This window comes from Lutra lutra, chromosome 10 (genome assembly GCF_902655055.1).
Source record: "Lutra lutra chromosome 10, mLutLut1.2, whole genome shotgun sequence".
NCBI classification, from domain to species: Eukaryota; Metazoa; Chordata; class Mammalia; order Carnivora; family Mustelidae; genus Lutra; species Lutra lutra.
Genome location: NC_062287.1, coordinates 15,111,427 through 15,136,346, shown reverse-complemented (window position 1 = coordinate 15,136,346; position 24,920 = coordinate 15,111,427). Strand labels below are relative to the sequence as shown.

Here is a 24,920-nt window from a genome sequence, read left to right as displayed (position 1 = left end):
CCCAGAGACACTGGGTATCTAACCAGAACTCAGAGGGCATGGCTGCGGCCAGGTGCTCTCTTCCTGATGAGCGGTGCATTCGCATTCTAGAGCGCTACTTGTGCCCAAGCTCGGGACCTCCAGAGAGACGGTAGATGCTCTGAGAAGAAATGGAGAAGTTTCACCAAGGGGTGGGGGGAGGGGAACAAGAAGAAAGTTAAATGAACCTCAGTCACTAGAAGAACAAGCCTAACGATTCAGCTCCTCTTCCGGGCAGCTGCATCTCCTCACTATCCAGTTAACAGCCAAGAGACTAAAGGAAGGAGAAATGAGAACAGCCCAAGTGTTTCTTTTATTACCGAAGCAACTGTTACACACACACTCAGGACCTTCACTCCTATCCCTGAGGATAACCGGGGAGGTCCTTGCAGTTGTAGGAGCCCTTTGGAGGGAAAGGACTGCCGGGTTCAGGCTGCCTTGGCTGGTTGTGAGGAAAAGGCCCTCGCAAGGACCAGTTACACGGCATCGCTGGACCAAAGGACCCTTGAAGACGGGACTGGGTACGAGGTGACAGGATTTTGGCCACCATCTCAGCATGACTAGGGGGTTACGGGTAAGCCTGATACTAGCCCCTCTACAGGAACACATAGGACCAGGGCATCCCCCTCAAGGAATCCAGACTCCTCAGGATCCCCCACCAAATGTGGTCCTGCAGAAAAGGGAAGTCTTCAGAGTCTGCTGCATGACGCAGGCCAGGTCCAGAGTGCACCGCACTGCTCTTGGCACCACTCTTAAAGGCCTCCATCGGCAGGGGCTGCCCGCTCGGGGTACAGCCAGCAGCCGGCGCAAACCCCGGGGCCTGGGGTGGAAACCGTCAGGCTCCGCAGCCTTCACACCATCCCCTCTGGCTCCTCCGCTATTCCCTGAAGCTTTTCCATGATGTCCCCTGAGAGGGGCTCAGGGGCTGGCGGGGGCTCTCCCGGGGCTTCCGACAGCACATAGTAGACAATCTCTTGCTCGCCTTGGGCGTTGGTCTGATTCACCACATGGATGACAGGGCTGGGAGTGTCCTGAGAGGCTGGGAGGCCTGTCCCCTGGCTGCTCCCGCCCTCCCCCTCCTCTTCAGCCTCCTCCTGGGGTCCTGGCTCCCCCGGCACTGCTTCAAGAATGATGCCCTGCAGGCTGGTCTCATTCAGCGACGCTCCCAGGCCCGATCCCTCTTGCGGCTGCCGGAGCAGCTGCTGTGTCAGCTCCACACTCTCGTAGCGAACAAGCTGCAGCCGCATGTAGCCGTCTTCATGCTCCTTGTACCTGGTGAAGCAGGAGCACACAGGGCAGTGACCGTGCGCAGGGGGACATGGAACGTCCCGGTGAGCGGCAAGGTAAGGGACAGACATGAGGGGGTGGGACAGGCCCTGGGATTTTAAGCGACAGGAGTTGGAGACCAAAAAGATCTTTAGGGGAATATGTGGAAGACAAGAGGGAAAGAGCAGTACTTACGATGGGAAATCATACGTAGGAGCTTGAGAGGCAGGGAGAGGGGAAGAGAAGGTGGGATAAAGACATGATCTGTGTTGGAGGGTGGGGGTGTCGCAGGAATTAGGAGACAGTCATGGAGCTATGGGTCAGGACCCTTAGGCTCCAGTTGTGATTCTGGCTGCAGGGCTCCAGAACCACATTTAAAAATCAATATAATCATCTTTGCTCCACCACTTTATTCTCAGGGTTCCTCAAGCCTGAATGGAGATGGTGGATTATCATCAAATTCAAAGAAATTTTAAAGATTTTATTTATTTATTTGAGGAGAGCAAGCACAAGTAGGAAGGGGCCAAACGGTGAGGGGCAGAGGGGAAAAGCAGACCCCCACTGGGCAGACAGCCCGATGCAGGCAGACCCCAGGACCCTGGCTGGGATCATGACCTGGGCTGAAAGGCAGATGCTTAAGCGACTGAGCCACCCAGGCGTTCCAAATTTGAGGTTTTTAACTTGTTGAAAAGGTATGGGGAGGTGCGGAGGGGAAGGCCTGTGAATCTAGAGGGCAGGGTTGACATACCGAAAACGGGGGTGCCCTGAGGGCCACTTGAACTGGTGCTTCTCACGAAGATGCACAGTGAGGTTGTTGCCCCTCGTGAAGCATTTGTCACACACATGACACTTGTACCTTGGCTCTGAGTCTCCCTGATAGGGAGGGGAGGACAGTGAGGCCAACTCTCCACCCTGGGTTCCCCACACCTCTGCCTGCCCTCTCCCACCGACAGCCCCACTCACTTCATGCACTTTTCGGTAATGGGACTTGATGGAGCAGAGGGATCGCGCACTGAAGCTGCAGTTCTCAAAATCACACCTGTAGGCTGGCTCCTTGCTGTGGGTATCCAGGTGCTTCCGCAGGTCAATCAGATTCTTGCAGCTGTGGGGAGAGGTCAGGCGGGGTTGGAGGGCACGGGGGACGCTGGACCGTGAGTTCTCGGACTTCTAGCCCCTTACCTGGTTCCCCTTACCTGTAGTCACAACAGTCACACTTGAAGGGCCGGTCCTCGCTGTGGCGAAAGCGCATGTGGTTTCGGAGGGAGGATGGCAGCGGACAGGTCATATCACACAGAGGGCACTTATAGTGATTCACTGAGAGGAGCAGAAAGGGGGGCCGTGACCTGAAGCCTATCGGGAACCTGGAGGGAGGGCCAGGTGCGTGGGGGCTCTGGCTACTCACCGTGGTTACGCATATGGTCCCGCAAGAGCCGCTCCGTGGCAAATCTCTTGGAGCAGTGAGAGCACTGGAAGCGCTGCTCTGGGGCGGAACGGGCAGAAGACAGGGTGGGCTGTGGGGGATGGCGGGGAGGTGCCAGCAAGCCCGGGAGAGGGGAACCACCCAAGAAAAGGGGGAGCTTAAGAACTAGGGATAGACACACTACCACTGAAGGAGCATGGGGCTTGGGAGTCGAGAACTTGAATTAGAATCCCTGCTTGCCCCCTAACTAGCTGTGCAACCTCATATAAGTGATTTAACCTGAGATTCAGTTTCTTCATCTGCAAAAAGAGGGTGAGGGGTGCCTGAGTAGCTCAGCTGGTTAAGTGTGTGCCTTCGGCTCAGGTCATGATCCCAGACTCCTGGGATGGAGTCCCACACCAGGCTCCCTGTTGAGCAGGGAGCCTGCTTCTCCCTTGGCCTATCGCTCCCCCTGCTTGTGCTCTCGGGCCCTCTTTCTCACAAATAAATATATACATACATACATAAAATCTTCAAAAAAAAAGAGGGGGTAAGAAGCACACCTCATGGGGCTGTGAGAATTCACTGGGAAAAGAGAGCACATGGTAAGCACTGAATAAAACATCTAATGAATCCCAGGCAGCCAAGGCTGTGGCAGGTGACTGAGCCCTAAGACAGATGTAGCCAAGCTACAGATGCCTTCAGTGGCCCCCTCTCCCAGGAACATGCCCTTAACCCCCACCCCAAGCAGGACAGCCTACACCCACTCCCCTTCTTCTCGGACTGCTTACGATCCAAAGAGGTCTGGCGACGGATGTGATCTAAGAACTTGGTGTTGTTGGCAAACATGCCCCCACAGGTGGGACAGGCCACCACCTTCTCCTGGGTATGGCTTCGGAGGTGCTCTCGAAGCTTCCGGCAGTCCTTGAAGGTGCAGGTACAGCCTGGGAAGGAAAGCCCAGTCAGGCTCCAGCCATGGACCCCCAGAGCAGGCTCTGGTGCTGAGTCTCCAGACAGCAGTGACCCTTACCCCATGGGACTGGGCCCATGCCTAGCTGCCCTAGGCCCTCAGCAACCCCAGGCGTTCTTTAAAGGCCCTACCTTTCCAGCCACACAGCACCACATGGTTGTCCTTGCCGATCGCCTGGTATTCACAGCATAGGCTGTGCGCTTCCACGTGCCGATAGAACCACTCGGGATTGTCGAAGGAACTCTATGCCAAAAGCAACTTGGGGTGAGGATGGATAGAGGGACTTTGACCCCTACGTGTCCAAGGGGGGCTCCTTGGCTGTCTCCCAAATTAGGTCGGCAGGGGCATGCCCCTCCCTATTTGAGCAAGGGAGCTACCTGGAAATGAGATACTAGCAGGAACCTGGCATACATAGGGCATCCCTGAGAGGGTCAAGGCATCGTGAGCTAAGACCCCCAACTTCCTTCCGCCCCATTCCCAGCACTGCCCGCTGACCTCACAGTGCTCCCACAGACACAGGAAGTGGTCAGGGATGTCGGGGATGATGTTGCGGCTCTGGAAGTCCAGGATGCAGGGGCTGAGGTTGGCCTGGCTCTGCAGGGCTTGCAGCCCCCACTGCTTCAGCTTGGTGTGGTAGCAGTGGAAGTAAACGTGGCGAATGAGGTCAGCCGAATTGTCCATAGAACAAAAGCCACACTCCTGCCACAAGCAGGAGAATTCCTCCTCTGCAGAAAGATGTTTAGAAGGAAGAGTCTGATACTTTGCAAAGCTCAGTTCTCCTACCTATAGCACTTAGCAGAGAGAGAGGAGGCTGGACTCTGACCCAATTACCAGCAGTTCATTTCACAAATACCAGCATTTAACTACCACCAATCGTGCCCCAGGCACTGGGGATACAAAGAGTAAAAAGGTCCCAGTCCTTGCCCTCACAACAGCTTTCAGTCATGGAATTAACTGAGTAATCACACATATGAATATAAAACCCCAGCCAGTCCCAAGCTCTATGAGGGGGTGGTGGTCTGGGGTACTATAACATCATCAAGCAGAGGTCATCTGATATGGACAGGGATGACTTGGAAGTGTCCCTGTGTTGAGATGTGAAGGGTGAGTATCTGTAAACTAGAGGGAGAAGTGTGGCTGTTGAGGCAGAGGGAAGGGTGTGTTCAAGGCCCTGTGCCCAAAACTCCCAGATGGCAGGGGTGGCTGGCAGGCGCTAGTGGCTCCGGATTTCTGCCTCGGTCTCCCAGTTCGGGACACCTCCCACTCCTTCCTTCGGACCAGTCCTTCCTTTCCCTATATTCTCCCCGAGGCCTGTCCTCTCTAGAAAAGCCATCGACTGCTGCAGTCCACTGCCTGGTTCTTAAGCAGCTCTCTCCAAGCACATTTTCTTTCTTCTTCTTTTTTTTTAAGATTTTATTTATTTATCTGACAGAGATCACAAGTAGGCAGAGAGCCAGGCTTTAACCCACTGAGCCACTCAGGCGCCCCTCCAAGCACATTTTCAAGTCTTTACAGGGGTTTAGTTGTTTTAGAAAGTAGGTACTTAAAAAAATATAAAGGGCGGGTGCCTGGGTGGCTTAGTTGCTTGAGCATCTGCCTTTGGCTCAGGTCATGATCCCAGGGTCCTAGATTGAGTCCTGCATGGCAGCTGGGGGTGAGGTCCTTGCTTGGCGGGAGTCTGCTTCTCCCTCTGCCCCCTCCCTTGCTAGTGTGTGCGTGCTCTCTCTCTCTCTCTCACAAATAAGTAAATAAAATACTTTAAAAATATCTATATAAGGGCACCTGAGTGACTCAGCTGCTTGAGCATCCAACTCCTGATGTTGGGTCAAGTCTTGATCTCACAGTCGTGAGTTCAAGCCCCATGCTGGGCATAGAGCCTACTTTAAAACACACACACACACACACACACACCCTAATTTCTCTTTCAAACAGGGACGCCTGGGTGGCTCAGTGGGTTCAGCCTCTGCCTTCAGCTCAGGCCATGGTCTCAGGGTCCTGAGATCGAGCCCCGCATCGGGCTCTCTGCTCGGTGAGGAGCCTGCTTCCTCCTCCCCCTCTGCCTGCCTCTCTGCCTGCCTGTGATCTCGCTCTCTGTTAAATAAACAAATACAATCTTTAAAAAAGAATTTCTCGTTCATACACATATTATTTGACTTCTAAAACTATTGCTTATAGTTCATAGTCACTAGACTTAAACCAGAATTTGAGGCCGGGGAAAGAGAGCTGCCTCTGTACTTTCTGCAGAAGAGAGTTCTTTAAACTACGTTGTGACCTATTAGTGACTACAGAAATCAATTTAGAGGACTGCAAACCAATTTTATTTTATTTTTTTAAATTTATTTGAGAGAGAGAGAGAGAGAATGAGAGCATGAGAAGGGAGAGATCAGACGGAGAAGCAGACTTTCCGCCGAGCAGGGAGCCCGATGTGGGACTTGATCCCAGGACTCCAGGATCATGACCTGAGCCGAAGGCAGCCGCTCAACCAGCTGAGCCACCCAGGTACCCCTGCACACCAATTTTTTTAAGGAGGCTCCAGGCTCAACATGGGGCTTGAACTCATGACTCTGAGATCAAGAGTTGCGTGCTCCACCGACTGAGCCAGCCAAGCGCCCCTCTGCATTTCTTTTTTTTTTTAAATGAAAAAGAACAAGACAGAACACTTCAGAGAGCATTTAATAGAGGCAAGGATTATTTCAAGTATTTTTTAACTTTTGTGTATGGGGTTGGGATGTAAAATGTATTCCTAACTGGCAGCTGCAGTAAAGAAACACCGAGAAGCTCTGCCAGAGAATCAGACAAGCAGGCTGTTGACAGTATGTGCAGTATGATCCTTTTTAAATAGTAAAATCCTCTTTATCTAGTGTACATATATGGGGCGCCTGGGTGGCTCAGTGGGTTTAGCCTCTGCCTTCGGCTCAGGTCATGATCTCAGGGTCCTGGGATCGAGCCCCACATCGGGCTCTCTGCTCAGCGGGGAGCCTGCTTCCCTTCCTCTCTCCTCTGCCTGCCTCTCTGCCTACTTGTGATCTCTGTCTGTCAGAAAAATAAATAAAATCTTTTAAAAAATGTACATATTTATGCACATACCAAAAAAATGTGCATACATATTGCCTTTTGATGGCAGCCTGGCAGATTCGTTCTGTTTTCTATAAGGCGTCTACCATGTTTTTATAAGCAAAAACGGCACCATTAGGAAAAGTCAGATTTCCCACCTTCCTTGAGCTCTTTCCCCTTCCTGTCCTGCTCCCTTACCAAGTGGGTCCTCCTCCTCCTCTTCCTCCTCCCCGGAGCTGTGCAGGTGCTGCTGCAGGTGCTGAGTGACATGCTCGCAGAACTCCTCCATGGCTGAGCACACAAAGGAGCAGGACCCCCACTCGCACTGGAGCCCCAGGTTCTCCTTCCGGGGAACTTTCGCCGGGGGCGGCATGGCCTTCACCCTAGAAGAGAAAGAGATCCACAGCTACAAGGATTCCACCAAGTGCTGCTGGGGGCGAACGGGTGCACAGCCTGCCAAGAACCGGCAGGCGTTTCTCCCATGACCCTCGAGGAACAGCTACTGCGGCTCGGTTCCTCGAGCCCCTGGAAGCCGCCTGGCGTGCCTGTGAAGGGAAAACACATGCTAACATCACGGAGCGGGTGCCAGGCACTGAGCTAAGAACTTCAACAGCTGATTTCTCATGAAGCTTCAGAGCGACGGGCTGAGAAGGAATTAATTATTCCAACGAAACGCAGAACACTGTGCACAAGTTCAAAGAGATGGCTCCGGGCAAGGAACAGACTTCAAATCCACACTCCTGTGTCCACCACCTATTAGCTGTGTGGCAGTGGCCAAGTAACTTCACCCTCCGAATCCCGAACATCTCAGCTTCGAAATGGGGATAACAAAACCCTTTGTTTTTCATTTCACACTTACTATATAGGTCAACACATTACATGATGTCACTGAATTACCAACACCACCCAATGAGGGAAGTACTATTTTTAACTTCACTTACAGGTAAGAACTTCAGGTTCGGAGAGGTTAACTGGTTTGCTTAAGGCTACACACTAGTGGGGCGGTAGGGTCAGGTCAGGCTGACTCCAAAGTCCGTATTCTTTCTAACCCACACAGCTTGCGGATGAGCCCCAAAGCTCTTTATCTCTTACCGCATCTGTCCTAAGTCCCCGCCAGAATTTTAAACCACCATTCAATCTGCCTTTGCCTAACCTACCCAGCAGATACTGAGCACTCCCCTAACATGCTCAGAACTAAAACGTCCAGGTGACCCTGAACAACAGACATGTGAACTGGGCAGATCCACTTATATGCAGAGTTCTGCAATACTTTTAGAACACACTGGAAAACTTTCTGGAGGTTTGCAACAATCTGAAAAAATTCCCAGACAAATTGGGTAGTCTAGATACATCTAAAGAATTAAGAAAAATTGTCTACGGCCATACCACCCTGAACGCGCCCGATCTCGTCTGATCTCGGAAGCTAAGCAGGGTCGGGCCTGGTTAGTACTTGGATGGGAGAATTAAGAAAAATTTAGGTATGTCATGAATACATAAATACTAGTCTATTTTAGAATACAAGTCTGTTTTACTATTTACTATTTATTATCTATTACTTATTATTTAATACCATAAAATATACCCAAATCTATAGTAAAAAGTTAAAATTTATTGTTCACCTGGCTGGCTCAGTCGGTGAAGCATGTAACTCTTGATCTTGGGGTCATGAGTTCAAGCCCCACACTGGGTGTGTATTACTTAAATTTTAAAAAGTTAAAATTTATCAAAGCTTACACACAGACAGTACATTATCTTTTCATTTATGTCTAGTGTTAGTAATATGTGCAACACCTGCAGTGTTTTGTTTCATATAAGACAATACTGATGTAGGTCCTGACAGACGATTCACTTTATAAAGAGGCCACATAAAACTAACAGTATCAATAAATACAGTCCAGTACTATAAACCTATGTTCTCTTCCTTATGATTTTCTTAATAACAGGAGGAAAAGTAGGGAAAGCCTTCCTAAGTCAGACATAACATCCCAAACCTCCTCTCTCTCCTGCCTATGGGATCAAGTCCATTGAGAACTGCACGCAAGGCTCTTCTCCAACTGGCCTCAACTTACTTCTCCAGAAACTGAGAAAGGACACTATCATGACTGAGGGCCTACCATGAGTCAGCCCCTTCATTTCTTTTTTTTTTTTTAAATGAAGACTCTATTTATTTGACAGAGAGAGATCACAAGCAGACAGAGAGGCAGGCAGAGAGAGACGGGGGGACGCAGGGCTCAATTCCAGGACCCTGAGATCATGACCTGAGCTGAAGGCAGAGGCTCAACCCACTGAGCCACCCAGGCCCCCCTTAAACTTCATTTCATTTGATGTAAGAGCATCCTGACTCTTATCCAAAGATCATGCACTTCCTCACCGACACCATGCTGCTGCTCTGGCTTCCTCTCCCGTTCGTTCATTCCTCTCTTTGATCCAACCATCTTTGTCCCTAAACACATTACATTCTCCCCAAACTCTGCCTGAGAAACTTCCACCTACCCTCAAGCCCAGTGTCCCTTCCTGGGTGAGTCCTTTCCAATTTATCCCGGTAAAACTGGAAAATCCAGCTGCTGTCCCTGCAGCACTGTGTACTGCTTTGTTACAGCGCTGTTACAATGGAATGGAACATCTGTCTCCCCCAGACTAGGGGCCTCTCAGGACAGGGACCTCACCCCTTCCCTTCCTTTTCCCAGCATTAGCCCAGAGCTCTGTACTCTTCAGACAATATCAGGATCTGATCATATTCCAGGAAGCCTTCCTAAATTACTTGCCCCTAGGATTACTCCTGTCTCTCGGTGCTATGGCTGTCATAGCTAACACCAGAAAATCTCAACCCGATTTGTATGCTGCCCATGGTCATTTGATGTGTTCTATTCTCACTCACACAAATGGGACAGTATTAGCTGCTTTGGAGCAGGAACCACACCACGCCCATCTGTGTCCCCATACTATGTCCAGCACAGTGCTGAGCACAGATACTGTAAACATATACCTGTTGTCGGACTGGGTAAGGCCCAGCAGGTATCTAGGCATCTAGATATCTAGAATGACTTGAAAATTAGGCAAAGCTCCCTGAATCCCTCTTTCGCTGTCCCCCAGCGTTCTTTACTTTCTCTCCTTGTGCCCTGCTTGTCTCCACCCTGGGGAGCTGTGGGACAGTGACTATCTGGACACCATTCCTTCTTCTGTAGGCAAGGAATACAGGGAGGCACCCTGTATACTGGAGAGGGCATTGGACCAACTGTCAGAGAGCCTAGGTTCAAGTTTCCTGTCTCAATTACTTTACTCTGCCTCAAAAAATATAACATTAAGTATGTACAGTACACAAAGCACTGTTCTAAGTGTCTTGTATGTATAAAAACTCATTAATACAACAACCCACCTACTAAGGTATTATTCTCCCACTCCACAAATGAGGTAAGGGGGCCCTGATAGGTTAAGTAATTTACCCACGGCCACAAAGCTAGTGATGGAGACAGAATTCAAAGCCAGGGAGTTTGACTCCGTTCTCCTCCTACACCCGCCATCCTATCTCTCCTTGTCTGATTCCTTCCTTCCCCCATAGACCTTGTATCCGTATACATAATACCCCAAACATGTTTTATTAAGTAGTTATTCTGCCAGCTTCCCCCAATAAACTGTGAGCTCCTAGAAAGTCTGGCCTGTGCCCCATTCAGTTCTACCTTCAGGAACAGCACACCCTCATACAAGCTCTTTTAATGTTTAAGTGAACCTATAACTTATTACTTTACTTTTTTGATAAATAACCTAACTTCCTCGAACCTGTTTTTTTTTAATGTAAAATCACAACTAGTGATAGATTGAACTAATATTACAACTAATACTAATATCACATCTAGTGACAGACTGAACAAACCTGGTTAGAAACCACCAACATTTACTAGCTGTGTCACCTCCTTCAAGTTACTTAAACCTCAGTTTCCCATAAAGCAGGGGAATCATTAAGCCTGTCCCACTGAATTGATTTATGGACTAAACTAAATAATGTATATTAAAATGCTTAGCATAACATCCCGCCAGAACTCAACAAGTGTTAGCTGTTTGTATCCTTGCTTCTGAGGGTGAGATGATCTAAGCACAATTCTACAAAAAGGTCAACAAAAGGACCACCGGAGAAATCCCTAACACTCTTCATCTGGAATCACAGTAAGAAGAAATCAGCAAATACTTACGGGTATATATTTTAACGCAAGGCACCGACAGATAACCCTGAACGATATTCAAGAAAAGGAGAGACCTATGTTCTCAACCTCCTAAGGACTCACAATCTGGCCGAAGAGATGACTCTGACGTATGAAGACAACCGCCAAAACAAAGAGTCGATGGGGGAAGCCAGGACAGAAAAAAATCCCAGTGCAGGAGCGAAGCAGGGAAGACTTGCCCTAAGCGGCGGGGCCTGGGCCCCTGAAACACCGGTCGAATTCGGAGAAAAGGAGACAGTCCCGGCTGGTAAAACCTCTCCCTCGCAGCCTCGCAGGCTTCCCGGAGTCCTTCTCCCACTAAGGCATGGCGGTAACCATGCTCAGAAGCAGTGAAGCCCCAGACGAGGGAGCTGGGAGATACGAGTCGGGGTTAGGGGTCGGGGGCACTGCAGGCGCCGGGCAGACCGACGTGGCCAAGCTGCCAGAAGAAGCCTCGCGGAGGTGACTAAAGAGCCTGGCCCCGGGAGCCTGCTCAGAGAGCACCCCGATGCTGCCCCGGGAAAACCGCAGCCCAGCTTACCGTCCCTCCACTGCCGGCTCTCTCCAGCTCTTCCCACCTCGGACCATCTCCGGAAGGGCGCTTGAGCGACGGCCAGAGAGAGCCAATCGCCGCTCTCAAATCCCTCTAACAGCCAATGGCCGCTGCGACTGACGGAAACCGTGAGCGACCAAAATACGGAAGGGGTGGGAGTGAGGACCGGCGGGCTGCGGGGAAGGTAGCTTTGCTGGCGCGGCTGGGTTCCAGACGCGGCGCGGACTGGGATTCCAAGGTCCCGAATCCGCCCAACTGCGCAGACTCCGTGCTGGCACCCACTGGGCCTGCGCGGGACTCGAGCTGAGCGCCAAGTGCGGCCTCTTCTTCCTCGCGTAGCTTACTGCGTTAGGGGCGGGCGAGCGCCGGGAAGAGGAGCGGGAGGCGGTGGCAGCTGCGCGCAGGGCTGCGTGCACCGAGCTGTCAGCCCCTCTCGACCCAAACTGAAGTTCTACCTCTACCCTCACCCTCTTACTCTGATTTCTTAAATATCGGTATTCCAGTGCCATCTTTTCCCTCCACCACCTCTCCTCTTCCGAGACTCAGTGAACAGCCGCGTTATCCATCCACTCCTTCAAACCAGAAACCCAGCAGTCCTCCCTGATTCCTCCCTCATCCGTTACCTACCATCCTCCGCCCAAGTCCTGTGAATTTTAACTTCTTAAACACGGGAGCTCTCAAATTCACCCCCCACCCTTCACCGTCCCCTCGCTAGTCTATTAACGACGCCCAGCCCCATGTCTACACTACCTGGTTCCATCACGTGCACTCTCCCTTCCCTACAAGACCTTCCCCACGAAGAAATTCTGATTAAACCACGACCCTGCTTTCAACACTTCAAGGCCTTCTGTGGCCCGGAGGCAAAAACCCCAAACCATACTGAGGCTTTCTAGACCCTTTCGATATCTGAGTCCTGCATACTGTAACAGTGTCTTTCGTCCTGGTCCTCACCTTCTGCTCTCCAGCCCAGTTTCTTGCGGTTTCTCGACCACACCTAGCCGCCTTTTATCTTTCCTGCCTTGTACTTGCTGTTTCCTCTGCCTGGTGCCATCTTCCCCCTTCTCCCCCTCCGACACGTATCTGACTCCTACTCATTCTTCTGGTCTCAGTGAAGATGCTTCTTTTCCCAAGTCTTCCAGTAGGGGAGGGCAGGGGTTGTATGTGCTCTTCACGCACGTGACTCCATCACTTAGCCTAGCAGCTCAAACATTAAGGGTTCGAGACATATTTGTTAAATAATGTACCTTAGTAAAGTTCATTGGGGTTGAGATTTATTTTGTTACATTTTTCTGTATTTTTCTAACCTAAAAATAAGCCTATATGATTTATATAATCAGAAAACACATTAAATGTTCAATATAAATGAAAGACACTGTTAAAAATGACAAAGTCAGAGTAAAATCAGAAATTTGTGCATGAAGTTTGTTACTAACAGTGGACTATGGCGTTGTCCCTATTTTAAAATCGGGTTTTTTAAAAAATATAATTCTGAAGTAATAAAAATATAGTTTATCAACTTCATTCCTTCAAAAGCACAGTCATAGTAATACACAAAATGCAAACTTCTTTTAATTCATATTTACACCACTGAAGATGGTTTTTAGCTTTAATTTAGCAATTTCATGAAGAAAAATTCATTCACAGAGCTATGTAGATTCAAAACAATTTTTACAGAGCAAAAATTTCAGGATAGCTCTGGGATCCACACATGACTCCAGAATTTTAGACCACATCTTGCTGTCTAGCATTATTTACTTCCATCTCAATCTGCTTCTCTTGAAAACAAGCTACAATTTTGGTTGGAAAATTCAGGCATATCCTGAGATTTGTTCTTTATTCTCAGTAAATAAGCTACTTCTTAGATCAAGGGAAACAGATTGATAAATCTCTGAGTTTTCTTGACCTAGAGTTGAACATATCACTATATCCAAATTAACCAAACATCCATACTCTGCCACTCTTACTAAATATGCTATATTGGGGGGGCACCTGGGTGGCTCAGTGGGTTAATCCTCCGCCTTCGGCTCGGGTCATGATCTCAGGGTCCTGGGATAGAGCTCCGCATCGGCTCTCTGCTCAGCGGGGAGCCTGCTTTCCCCTCCCTCTCTGCCTACTTGTGATCTTTCTGTCAAATAAATAAATAAATCTTTAAAAAAAAATACTATATTCGGGGGGCGAGGTGGTTAAGTGTCTGCATTGGGCTCAGAGCAAGTTCTAGGACTGAGCCCCCTCTCATGCTCCCTGCTCAACTGGGAGTCTGCTTCTCCCTCTGCCCCTCACTCTGCTGGTGCACGCTCTCTCTCTCTCTCTCTCTTTCAAATAAATAAATAAATAAATAAATAAATAAATAAATAAAATCCTATATTCGGTGACTAGTATGGATGGGACATGGGAAAGATTGACAGTTCCATGCTGCCTACCCAAAGGCATGTGCCCTAAACCCCCTGTGATGTAAGTCAGTTAGAATGGTGAGGCTGGAGGTGACCTGAATGATTATCTAGGTCACTCTTCATTTTAGGGATGAGGAAGTGGAGGTCCAGAAAGGAGGAGTGGTCTGTCCAAGGTCACTTGGTGTGTCTGTGGCACACTCGGGCTTTCTGTCCCAGGTCCAGGGCTCTGTCTGACATCTTGCAGCAGCTTACCTGGTTCAAATCCTGGGTAAGGTCCCACAGAATGGGAACCAGGGGTGTAGAATTTGCTAGCAGCCAGAACTCCCTGAAGCTTGGCCATATTTAGGAATGAAAGACTTTTCAGTATGATGAAACCTTTATAAGACTTCCCCCTCCCAATCTGTCTCTTGTGAGGCAACAGTTAGCACTTATTCAGCATTGACCATATGCCAGCAGAATAGTAAGCACTTCATGCATTTACTTCTCAGCCACAACCAAGTCATAGCTACTATCACAGTTCCCATTTTACAGATGAAAAAACTGAGGCACTCTGTGGTAACGTAACTTGCCCGAGGCCACACGGGCAATTAGAAGAGCTGAGACTCAAATCTAGGCCATCTAGATCCAGAATCCATGCTTAGGATCCTATCATATCCTGGAAGGAGCAGCCTATTCAAGAAAGGGGAATGAAGATGCCTGGACGAGTTGATTGACTTTTTTCTCTGATTGATGTTTTTTGCTATGACTTCACCCTTCAACGACTCGTTCTCCCATCGTCTCTCCACGCATCCCTTCTTCCCTGCATGAACTTCTTAGCAGACCCAACATGTGTGTCATCTACCCCACCACACTATCTGGGCCCCCCGTCTCTGATCTTCCCACCCTACCAATGCCACAGCCTAGCTGCTCACTGACCTTTCAAAGGAGAACCAGATTATAAACTCCAATTTGACTTTAATTTAATAAATTAAATTCCAAGCCATCACACAGCAATGGACATCATCATCTCCCAACACACAGAGGTGTAGCCCTGCTCTTGTGCCGTCATCATCACAGTCTTTAATGAAGCCCCTGAAGCCATTTCTCTGGGGAAGGCTTCCACCCAGCTCCTGGCTCCCTCCTTCCTACAGAGCCACTGCTCACGGAGAAGGCATCAAGTACAAAAACAGTAATAAAGGGGAGGGAGGGATGAGGAGCAGGAGGGGAGGCAGGGAGGTGGGGAGTACCTGCCTCCCTTCCGGGGCACCGGCCCGGCTTTCTGTGAGCTGCCAATGTCCCCAGAGGCAGACACTAGTGCTGGTCGGAGTGGGGACCTGAGGGAGACATGGGAGTCCTGTCCCAAAGGGAATTAACTGCCTACCCTCCTGGGACAGGAAAGAAGGGTCACCTGGGAGAGATGCCCTCTCTGATCTGTTCGCTGAGGATCCTGGACCACACATATAAATAGAAAAGAGAATAAATAGGGGAGGAAGGACCAGCTGAGGAGCTGAGCACCCTGGGGCTCCTCTGAGGGGCCAATGTCAACAGCAGGCAACCAGTTCTGAGGAATGCCCACATGTGCCGGGACAGAGCCCTCCTCTCACTCCCAGCCACCCACTCCCTCTTCTGCATCCTCAGCAACGGGTGCCCGCCTGTCTCATGCTTCCCGTTGCAAGTACCCTTCCAACTGGCCCCACAGCCCAGGGTGCACAGGGCTTCCTGGAACCCAGAGGGCTTCCCTGGCCCAGGCTGTTGGGAATCCAGGAAGGGGAATGGAAGAGGATGTGGGGGGTGGGCTGAGAGGACTCCTGCCCTCTCCTAGCTCAGGAGATGAGAAGGGCCCTCAGAGCTGGGGGCTGGGATTGCCATTGGCCTTGGGTTTGGATTTGAAGGAAAAGCGCTTGATAAGGCGACGAGAAAAGCTGCCGGCCTTCTTTCGGACACTGGGTGTGGCCGTGGTGTTGGAGAGGTCGTCGTGTGATTGGCTCAGACCAGCTTCCTTCTGGCGAGGCCTCCGGCGGAAGATAAGCTTCGTGCCACTGCGCAGGAAACTCACTGTGGGGGAAGAGGGGAGGCTGAGGCAGAGAGAGGGGCACAGCTCGCATGGGGTGAGGTGGGCAGCAGAGAAAGGACCAAGCGCTCAGGGGTTGAAGATACAGAAGCAGTTCCTCTGTCTAAAAGCCAGGCTTCCTTACGAAAGAAAGTAGAGACAAAATATGCCTTCTATCTTTCCTAAGGAGAAAAATGGAGGTGCTTATGGGATTCCTGTGTGTACTCCTGGCTACTGCCGCTGAGCACCAGACTGACAACTGGGCCTCTCCTATGGGAAGACAAAGGCTGAGCAGAGGGTACTCCTAAAAGCCCATAAAGTCATGGAAGGACAAGGTAGGCACTGACTCGTCAACCAAATTCCAGGATGTAAGTAGGAAGTGGGGCAGCTGGAAAACCTCAGGGAGGTAAATTCAGAACCAACATAATGAGAAAAGTGCTTACACAGCGGGCTTTGGACTTAGGAATCTCATTATCCCAAGAAGTGATGAAGGCTTAAGTCACAGTTAAATACATTTGTGGTTCACAGACTCATTGGCAGAGGTATAAAAATGTGGGGGGCAAGCCCCTCATCCTTAGAAGTGAGAAAAGCACCACGCCTATCCCTGGGCCAGCCATGTGGCTGCTGGAAGGACATTCCTAGAGTTGATCCCGGAGCAGGATTCCTTATACTCATAAGGAAGAGAGTACAGAATGGAAGGCGGGGGGAGGAAAAAAAGAAAGACCATAGGAAAGCACATAAGTGCTTAGACCCAAGAAGAAAAGCGTAGGTACAGGGAAAGACTCCAGCATCCCTTGCTGTCACTGGCGCCTGTCAGATCCAGGCCAGGAGCCTAGGCAGCAAGTTCTCCTTCTCTACTCTGGCTTGGCTGAAACAGGCTGGGAACTCTGGGGATCCCTTAGCAGAGGAAGGAGAAGGCAAAACTGGGTTGAGAATCCCATTCCCCTAGGTGTCCAGTAGGACCCAGGTCCTGATACTGGGCATAAAAGAAAGGGAGGGGGTGCTGCCAATGTCTCCCCACCTTTGTGATCCTTGAGGCTGCGGGTCTCCAGCGCACCGGTAGACCCTGTTTCCGACTCAACGTCATCCACAGATGGCCTCTCAGAAATGTCCGAACGTGTTGTCTCATCTGCTTCCTGGACGCTGGTGGGGCTGGAGAGGGCATCGAGGGGTCCGGGGGACGTGGCTGGTGGGTCTGAGGGCGGGGAGGAGGGACCCCCACTGGTTCCTGTGTCCTCCCGCATGGAGGCGTCCAGGGATGCCGCATAGCCCAGAGATAGTGCCAACTCGTCCTGAGCAATGGGCACCTGGCAGGAGCGACATGTTTTAATGGGCAGGAGTGACCCATCAGGGCTTTCTCCCTATCCCAGCTCCTCTCCTCAGAGCCATGTTACCTTGGAAACGCCAGAGATGATAAGAGTGCTACGCTTGGTGGGTGTCTTTTTGGCTGCCCGCCCGCTGGGCTCAGTGAGCTGACGAATCGCTGTCTCTGCGACAGGGTCCAAGCCGTTGGAAAGGTGGCTCTCCCCTGCTGGGGGGTACAGAGGCTGGATAACCTGACTGCTCCCTGGCTCCTGGGTCCCACACAAAATGGCTTCTTGACTCTGGGGCCCCCATGCCCGCCGACACTCACACCTCCCGATCCCCCACTCACGGCTGCTGCTGTGGGAGGTGCTGCTGGGGCCGCTGCTCTCACTCAGCACAGTTGTCGTCTTCTCAGTCACCTCCACCTTGGACGGGGAGCGGGAGGGGGAGTCTGGTGGGTGGGGGAGGGTCAGTGAGCTGGGAGGTGCCTTAAAGTGGCCCCCACCCCCTACTGTATTGAGATGCAGGCTTTGGCTGACTCAGAGGGCAGGGGTGACTAAGGGACAGTTAATCACACAGGTGATTAATAAGATGCCAGGGGGGCAAAAAGACACCATGGGAACCAATGGGAGTGCGGGGAAGGGTCGTGGGGCCCACCCAGGGCGTGGGAAGATCCCATGAAGATGCCTGGGGGCAGGGGGAGCCCCGTGGTGCCCCCAGAAATGGGAAGAATGTCATGGAGGGCCCCCAGGAGTGAGACAAGTATCACAGAGGTCACTGGGCTAGTTGGCAGATCCCAAAGGTGCTAGAAGGTTGAGGGTGGAGGGAGGGACAACTAGATGCCTGGGTCTGGGGAAAGGGCTGGCAGGAGACCTGTGAAAAGACAGCAGGGAACGGGGGAGACAGAAGGGCAAGGGTCCTGCAGGAGGGCCCAGCAGACCCAGGATCCCAGGACAGTTGGCGGGAGAGGAACAGTGGGGGAAAAGGAAGGATGTAAGGGGAGGTCTGAGAGACAAAGATGATGAGGAAGTTGTGGCTGGAAAACAGGAGGAGCTGGAATTAGGGCTTCCCTTGCCCTTCCCTGCCCCACACGGGTCTGCAGCCAGGGGACCCTGGCTTGAACTGGGCTCCCTTCTCTTTACCTAGTTTCCCTTCTACACGGGGCCGGGACTGGACGGTGGTGACTGTGGTCACAATGGTGCCATCAGGCATGATGGTCCGGTCTAGCTCGATCTTCTTGGTGGGTGTGATGCTGGGGCGTGGTGTGGAGGGAGTTGGAGTGCCCAGGTTCTGGGGGGAGCCCTCCTCATACTGAAGCTGCCCAGAAGGGGAAGAGCAAAGAGGCGGAGCTCAAAGACTGCCCTTCCCCGGTCCCCGGTGTCTTCCCGTCAAGTCAACCCCCCTGGGCTCAGCTTCTCACCTCTACTGCCATGGTGGCCGCAGGTCCCAGGGCTTTTCCCGGCCCAGGGGTGAGTGGGCAGACCTGTCTTCGGGACAGAGGTCTGGAAGGGGGGCCCACAGACAGTGTGATCTGGCCCAAGATTTCAGCTGGGGAAAGGGACAGCATTGTGAGCTGGGCCCATGACCAGGCCCCACTTAGCACCCAGCAGAGGGGCTCCTCCCTGCCCCATACTCACAGTCTCCGCAGCTTCCGCTCTTCAGCACTTTGAGGCTCAGCTCCCGGCTCTGGGGGCCCAGATCCCTGTGGCCAAGGGGAGGTGAGGTAGGGAGGGTGACGATTAGCAAACCAAACCCACCCTCGAACTGATCACAGGCCAGAGGCAAAGAGGGGTGTACGTAAACAAGCAGGAACAAGGGCTCCAATTGGATTAACTCCTGCTCTCCAAAAATATTCTCTCTTCCAGGGGCACCTGGCCAGCTGAGTTGTGGAAGAGCACATGACTCCTGATGTCAGGGTCATGAGATGGAGCCCCACATTGGGTGGAGAGACCACTTAAATCAATGAAATTTTTAAAAAAATGGAACAAACAAACACCCTCTCTTACCAAGGGAATAGGACAGGGTTCTGCGCAGTATGCTGGGCATGGATCCTCCCTGGTCTTGCCCTCCCTGTCTCTCTCTCTATGTCAAACTACCCCCTTCCCTTTGCTCAGGCTGTTTCCTCTGCCAAAAACACTTTTCTGTCACACTCTGTTGAAATCCTATTCTTGCTGGAAGATGTGGTTTAAATGCCACCTCCTCCACGAAGCCTACTCTAATCTTTATTACCCCCCTGTGGGAATTAATCTCCCCCACTTAAGCATGCCCAGGGCAAATCTTGACTGGAGCCCTTATCCCATCTTCTTTATGTACATCTGTCTCTGCCTGGAGCCTGCAATCAACTTGGTCATGTCTGTATCCCCAGGACCTAGGCCAGGGCCTGGCATACAACTGGGGCTCACACAAGAGTGTACTGACAGCAGAGCTGATTCATGCCAGAGCTATGCTGGAAGGGTTTGATCCTCAGTCTGCCCATGAGAGCAGGGGTGGGGGTGGAGGAGTCACTCCTTACAGGGCCAGGTCCTCGGTCCACTCCACCTCGGGACCAGCGCTCACGGGCTTGGTCCACTTCTGTTGCACTGGGTTGTCGAGCTCAGCTACACAGCACAGTTCCCCAGTGCCTGGGAGGAACCAGAAATTAGACGATGCTCAGATCAAAGACAGGAAGCCACTGAGGAATAATGAAGCCACACCCTTAGCAGAAGGACAGGGACCACCGGCACCCATAGTCTTAGCAGTCCCCCAGCTGCTTCTGGCTCTTACCTTCCAACTCACTTCCCAGGTGAGATGCTCGAAGCTGCCGTAGGAATAACCGTGTAGGTCTGGAGATGGCAGGCTGTGCCTGGGGCACCGTGGGTGGCTTCTCACTGGGCACCTAAGAGCAGAAGGAGATAAAAAGAACAGGAATCCCAACAGAGCACACTGGGGACATTCCGCTTACAAACAATTTGCTTTGAGGATCTACTTACCGGGCCTCCAGGCACAGAGCAAGCCCTGAGGTTGACCATCATGGCCGGCTGGGTGCTGACAATGGCGTCCTCAATCAATTCTTCAATCGTGGAGAGCTCCACCTGCTCCTCGCCTCTCTGCATGGTGAAGAGAACAAAGAGATGGGGCCCCCAGCTCTGCATAGCCTCCCTGCTCTGCCTCTTCCGCCCCAGCCTGCCCCCTTACCTCCCTGGCCTGCAGTTTGGGAAGCACCGTCAGGCTGAGGTCTGGGCGATCAGTAAAGGCCCAGGACACGAGCAGCCCCTCGTCAGGGATTTCCTCCAGGCTGACTTCCAACTGCAGGGGAGGGACAAAGGGGTGGGTTGACTTGCCTCATGCCTCCAACTGACTCCCTACTCCCCAGGACCCTCCCTTCCCTGATTCTGTCCCAGAGAGGAACCCAAATGCAAGGCTGAGGCCTTGAACCACCCCCTACCCAACTCGGTTTCCCACATCCCCCTCCACCTGTGTTGGTGGCAGTGTCAGAGTGACGTGGTAGGTCTCCATGGAGACGGCAGCGGGGGACTGCTGGGTCACAGAGACTGGGAACATCACCTCCTCAGCAGAGAGCTGGCAATGCAGCACCTGAGACCAGCAAGGCACGGAGGCAACGAGGGTCAGGTGTGATGGGAGGACAGGGGCTCAACCCTGCTTCGCTCTGCCCTATACAGAGCCCACCCCACCTGCTTTTCCTTGGGACTTCGCTTCTTTGGGGTCACAAGCCCATAAAAGAATTAAATAAAACCCAAAGACTCCCCGTCCAGAAAAATGCAGATACATACACATGTGCCCCATTTCGCATGTAATTTGAATGCGGCTCTCAGACCTCCCGAACCCAGTCCTTGGATGCCAAAGGCATTCAGAGACTCCCAAGTCAAGAGCCCTCAGATTAAAAGGAACTCTTGGGATCAGCCCCCCTCAGGCCCTGTGGAAGGCAGTGCCCCCGCAAACCCTTACCATGGTGCGGTCCGATTGGTCTACGCAGGTCACATGACTAATGCTGGCTCTGGGTGGGACCTGGGGCACCTCCTCAAAGGCGATTTGGATGGAACTCTGACGGAGTAATGTGGACATAGGCTCAGGTCTCTGGAGCTGCCCCCCACAGGGCTGGCCTGCTCAGTTATTGGCTGGGCCCTGGCACTGCGGAGGCTGCAGGCTGGCTGCTGGCCCCACCTTGGCTCAGGGCTTTAGGACAGGAAGTGTTCCCCTAGAACCACACCCCTCTGGGGCCTGCAGTTACTAGGGAGAGCCGTGGAGCTAGACCACCTCAAAGATCAGATCACCTTGAGAAAAAGACCCTAGATTTCTCCTGGAATTATCAGGAGCCTCCCTCTTCTCCCCTCACCTTCTTCTTCATCCCCCAACCTACCCCCAAAGAAAGGTGTGCATAGAAAAAAATAGTAATAAAGGTTTTGGTTGGTACATACATATAACTGGGGAGAGAGGGACACGGCTGAGCTAAGAGTAAAGGAAGCAAGGCCACTTGAATCAAGACAAGAGTTGAAGAAACGAGGCTAAGGCTTCTTCCAGATAAAGAGGATGCGGAGACTCAAGGGTATGACCCTATCCATATTGTTGGGGTTGAAGACTAGCTCAGCACGGCCTTGGGGAACTTTCCCAGAGGGACTGGGAAGAAAAGCAAGCTCAGAGGGCTCAAGGGTCCGGGACCGAGCTAATTCCTCAAGGCAAACAGCAGGGTGGTATTAGGCAGCGGAAAGCTGCTTAGCTTAGGTCTTGAAAGAGCTTCCTAATTCTTACACAGCGATGGAAACAGCCTACTGAAGCACCATCCAGAGAGCAGGATGGGAAGAAGAATTGAAGAGGGGGCACAAATTGAGCTGGCTGCCCTTCCTCGGGTCTTGGGATGGGAGGAAACAAATTCACAGGACTCATGAGCCTGGCAAATCAGGGAATACCAACTTCTCTGTTCCTGTCGCTACCTTGTTTGAAGGCCAGGCCCAGGGAGATGGGGAGATGGATGCTTGGAACCCCAATCTCCCCACCCCCTGCAAGGGAAGCCAATGTCCAGCTGAGTCAGCTGTCCCGAGGCGCCACTCCTGACCTAGGGACAAGGTACAGGAAAAACTGGGCGGAGGTATGAGCTCAAGATGTGGACTAACAGAAGCCGTCTGGCTTTCTGCTGGCTAGCTGGACAGAGGAGACCGGGCAACTTCTTGTGTGGCCACTTTTGCTTCCAGGCATCTGGGGAGCTAGCAAGCCCTTAGTGGGAGCTGGAGCTAGAGAACCCTCTGGGCAGGAGGCTGATAGACAGTGAGGGCGAAGAGAGATCACTGCACTAGGATGGGAGAGGGCCCCATGACAGGGAGGCCTCTACCTCCCACCCTACCTCAGTCTTATGACCACGCTTCCTGCCCTACTTCCTGGGAGACCAGATGCCCATGGTGCAATGGGAGGAAGTAGGTTGGGCTGGTTTGTGACTGACCCTCAAGGGGCAGCTCCAGGCTCATCCACTGAGAAGGGCACAGATCTGCTCTCCACTTTAACACCTTTTCCTCAATATATATGCTGCAGGTCAGCAAGAAGGAGGATGTGCTAGTCTGTATCAGTGAAATTACTAAAGGCTTGGCAGGGTTGGTAATTCAGGCTCCTTGGGGATCTATCTGCCTGGTCAAACCAGGGATTAGGGGCATGAAATGTTAACTGGGTGTGGTGGCATGAGGACCAGGCAAATTCCTTCCGCAGGTGCACCTGTTTCCCTGCCATCCCCGTTCCTCCAACACAACCAGCACCCAGGCTACACGGAAGTGCCCTCAGGCCCAGGGATTAGCGTTGCTATGAGAACAGCAACTTGTGCTCGGGTTTGGAGCCAGAGAGTACCTCCACCACAGAATAGAGAATATGGGACATGGCTAGATTTCCACAACCTCCAGCCTCACCTGCACCCTTTTCTCTAATCCCAGAGGGGAAGAGAAGCCATAGAGTTCTCCAGCTGGTCCCCACCCCCATCTGGTCCTCCAGGCACAAGCAGACCCTCCCTCCCTCCCTTGGAAGGAAAGGCTGAGTGAGGGGAACACTCAGGTGCTCCTGTCCAACTCACCCCGTCCCTGCAGGCCTGCTCGTTCAGCGCTCGCACCCAAGCCCGTTGCCAGTTCTCTCGGAAAGACTTGAAGGCGAAGAGCGACGCCAGGAGGCCCCGGACGCCTGGCTCCTCGGGGGCACCGGCCCGAGTCGGCCGCAGCCGCAGCAGCGAGCGCCACACGCCCAGCTCCCGCAGGGAGCCCGCGGGCTCCGCAGCTAAGGCGGGCCCCGGGCCCCGGCCCCCACGGGCCCGCGCCAGCCACAAGCCCCGAGCATACTGTAGCAGCCAGCCAAACACCGTGAGCAGCGAGGCGGCGAAAAGGATCAGCAGGGCCGCCCAGCCCACGTCCTGCTGCCACCAGCCCGGATCCATGCTCCGCGCGGGCTCCGATCCGGGCCCCGGCTCGGGCTCAGCCGCTGCCCCGGGGGAGCATGGCCCGGGCTGGCCGCGGGGCGGGGGCGGGCTCCCCCGGGGCTGGACGCGCGCGGGCTCGGGGGCTCTGCGGGGCTAGGTGTCCGGAACTAGAGGGTGCCACAGATCGATGAGAGGAGTCCTGGGGGGTCGCGACGTCGGGGTCCCTCTCTGCGCGGTCCGGTTCCCTCCTTGGTTGGTCCGGCAGTCCGACCTGGGTTAGTCTCCGGCCAGCGCCCGACTCCTCCCACGGCGCGGGCCCTCCCGGACCCGGGCGGGGACTCGTCTGCAGAGACGTGGGGGATCGAGGACCGGCACCGGCTCCGGAAGGGCTGCGTGCGCAAAGCTGACACTGACAACACGGCCGGCGCCCCGCCCCCACCCGCCCTTAAAGGAGCCGCACCCGCACTGGGCGGGGCTTGGCGAGCCCGGGGCTCCAGGGCTTGGAGGAGGGCGGGAGGACCACACGAGTGGAGGAGGTTCCGGGGTTGAAAATAGGCGGGATCTTTGACCACCCCGCCCCATACTGAAATCGGGGTACTCCCCTTCCCCTGAGCTCACAGCAGGAGTAACTTCACTCACTTGAGATACCGTCTCTGATTTCCTCTGCGCAGCTTAGATTTCTACAGTTTAGACGCGTTGTGGGGGTTAAGAAGGACCTGAACCCCGTGGATAGCGTCGCCCCCTTCTCTCAACACCGCCAGGCTCAGCACCTTCCCATTTCTTGGCCTAAACTAGGCCCTGGATAACTAAGTGCAAAGCATCCCTCCTAGATAGAAGTGCCTGGCAGTAGTCCAGGAGATACCGACCGGAAAGAACCTGAACCTGGTAGACTCTGAGAATAGAACATGGAATATTAAGCCCCCTTCACCACCACCACCTCCCTCCCACTAGGAGCTGGGATTCAGGAACACCCTATTAACCTCCTTGCTCGTGTGGGTTTGTTCTGGAGATACTTCCCAAGCCTGGGGCTGTTTCTGTTTTTAAAAATAATATATTTCCATAGTAACAGCTCCTGCCTATGGAGCACGTGTAGAAGAGGTGGTAATGAGAAGGGAGCTGGCAGTGTAGCAGTGAACTATCAATAGATTCAGCCAGAAAATGTGATGCCATCCAAATATGTGATATCCCAACAAACACACACAAAATGATGCTACAGGTACACTCTGGCCTCAGGATCCATCCTTTTTCCTAGATTTGAGGGAGTAGATTCCATCTGTATAGGACAGGGGCTTGTCATTTCCCTCTGAAGGGAGGGGGAGGGAACTCTTGCAACAGGATTCAAAGGAACCCCCATTCCC

The 24,920-nt window shown here is 52.6% G+C and overlaps 2 protein-coding genes across 6 annotated transcripts; both read right to left on the bottom strand.

Moving 5' to 3' along the window:
• Positions 1-308: 308 nt before the first annotated feature.
• HINFP (histone H4 transcription factor) lies at positions 309-11,648 on the bottom strand. Of its 3 annotated transcripts, XM_047692840.1 has the most exons (11): positions 11,445-11,506; positions 7,959-8,049; positions 6,906-7,090; positions 4,149-4,378; positions 3,785-3,896; positions 3,475-3,627; positions 2,687-2,764; positions 2,478-2,598; positions 2,248-2,386; positions 2,033-2,157; positions 309-1,290 (listed from the first exon to the last, which is right to left on the bottom strand). In XM_047692840.1, coding segments are annotated over exons 2-11 (1,566 nt in total). In that variant the 5' UTR covers positions 7,961-8,049; positions 11,445-11,506; the 3' UTR covers positions 309-869. The 3 variants fall into 3 exon arrangements, with proteins under 3 accessions (XP_047548796.1, XP_047548794.1, XP_047548793.1); XM_047692838.1 differs by lacking the exon at positions 7,959-8,049 and having other exon boundaries at positions 11,445-11,648; XM_047692837.1 differs by lacking the exon at positions 11,445-11,506 and having other exon boundaries at positions 7,959-8,065.
• A 3,135-nt stretch (positions 11,649-14,783) lies between these two features.
• Positions 14,784-23,986, bottom strand: C2CD2L (C2CD2 like). Of its 3 annotated transcripts, none has more exons than XM_047747380.1 (14): positions 23,227-23,986; positions 21,126-21,221; positions 20,634-20,753; positions 20,355-20,465; positions 20,150-20,266; positions 19,944-20,055; positions 19,693-19,801; positions 18,818-18,882; positions 18,601-18,728; positions 18,323-18,497; positions 17,509-17,631; positions 17,270-17,406; positions 16,897-17,182; positions 14,784-15,880 (listed from the first exon to the last, which is right to left on the bottom strand). In XM_047747380.1, the coding sequence occupies exons 1-14, from the start codon at positions 23,578-23,580 to the stop codon at positions 15,669-15,671; spliced, it is 2,145 nt and encodes a 714-aa protein (XP_047603336.1). In that variant the 5' UTR covers positions 23,581-23,986; the 3' UTR covers positions 14,784-15,668. The 3 variants fall into 3 exon arrangements, with proteins under 3 accessions (XP_047603336.1, XP_047603337.1, XP_047603338.1); XM_047747381.1 differs by having other exon boundaries at positions 17,530-17,631; positions 23,227-23,985; XM_047747382.1 differs by having other exon boundaries at positions 17,270-17,403; positions 17,530-17,631; positions 23,227-23,985.
• Positions 23,987-24,920: the final 934 nt, after the last annotated feature.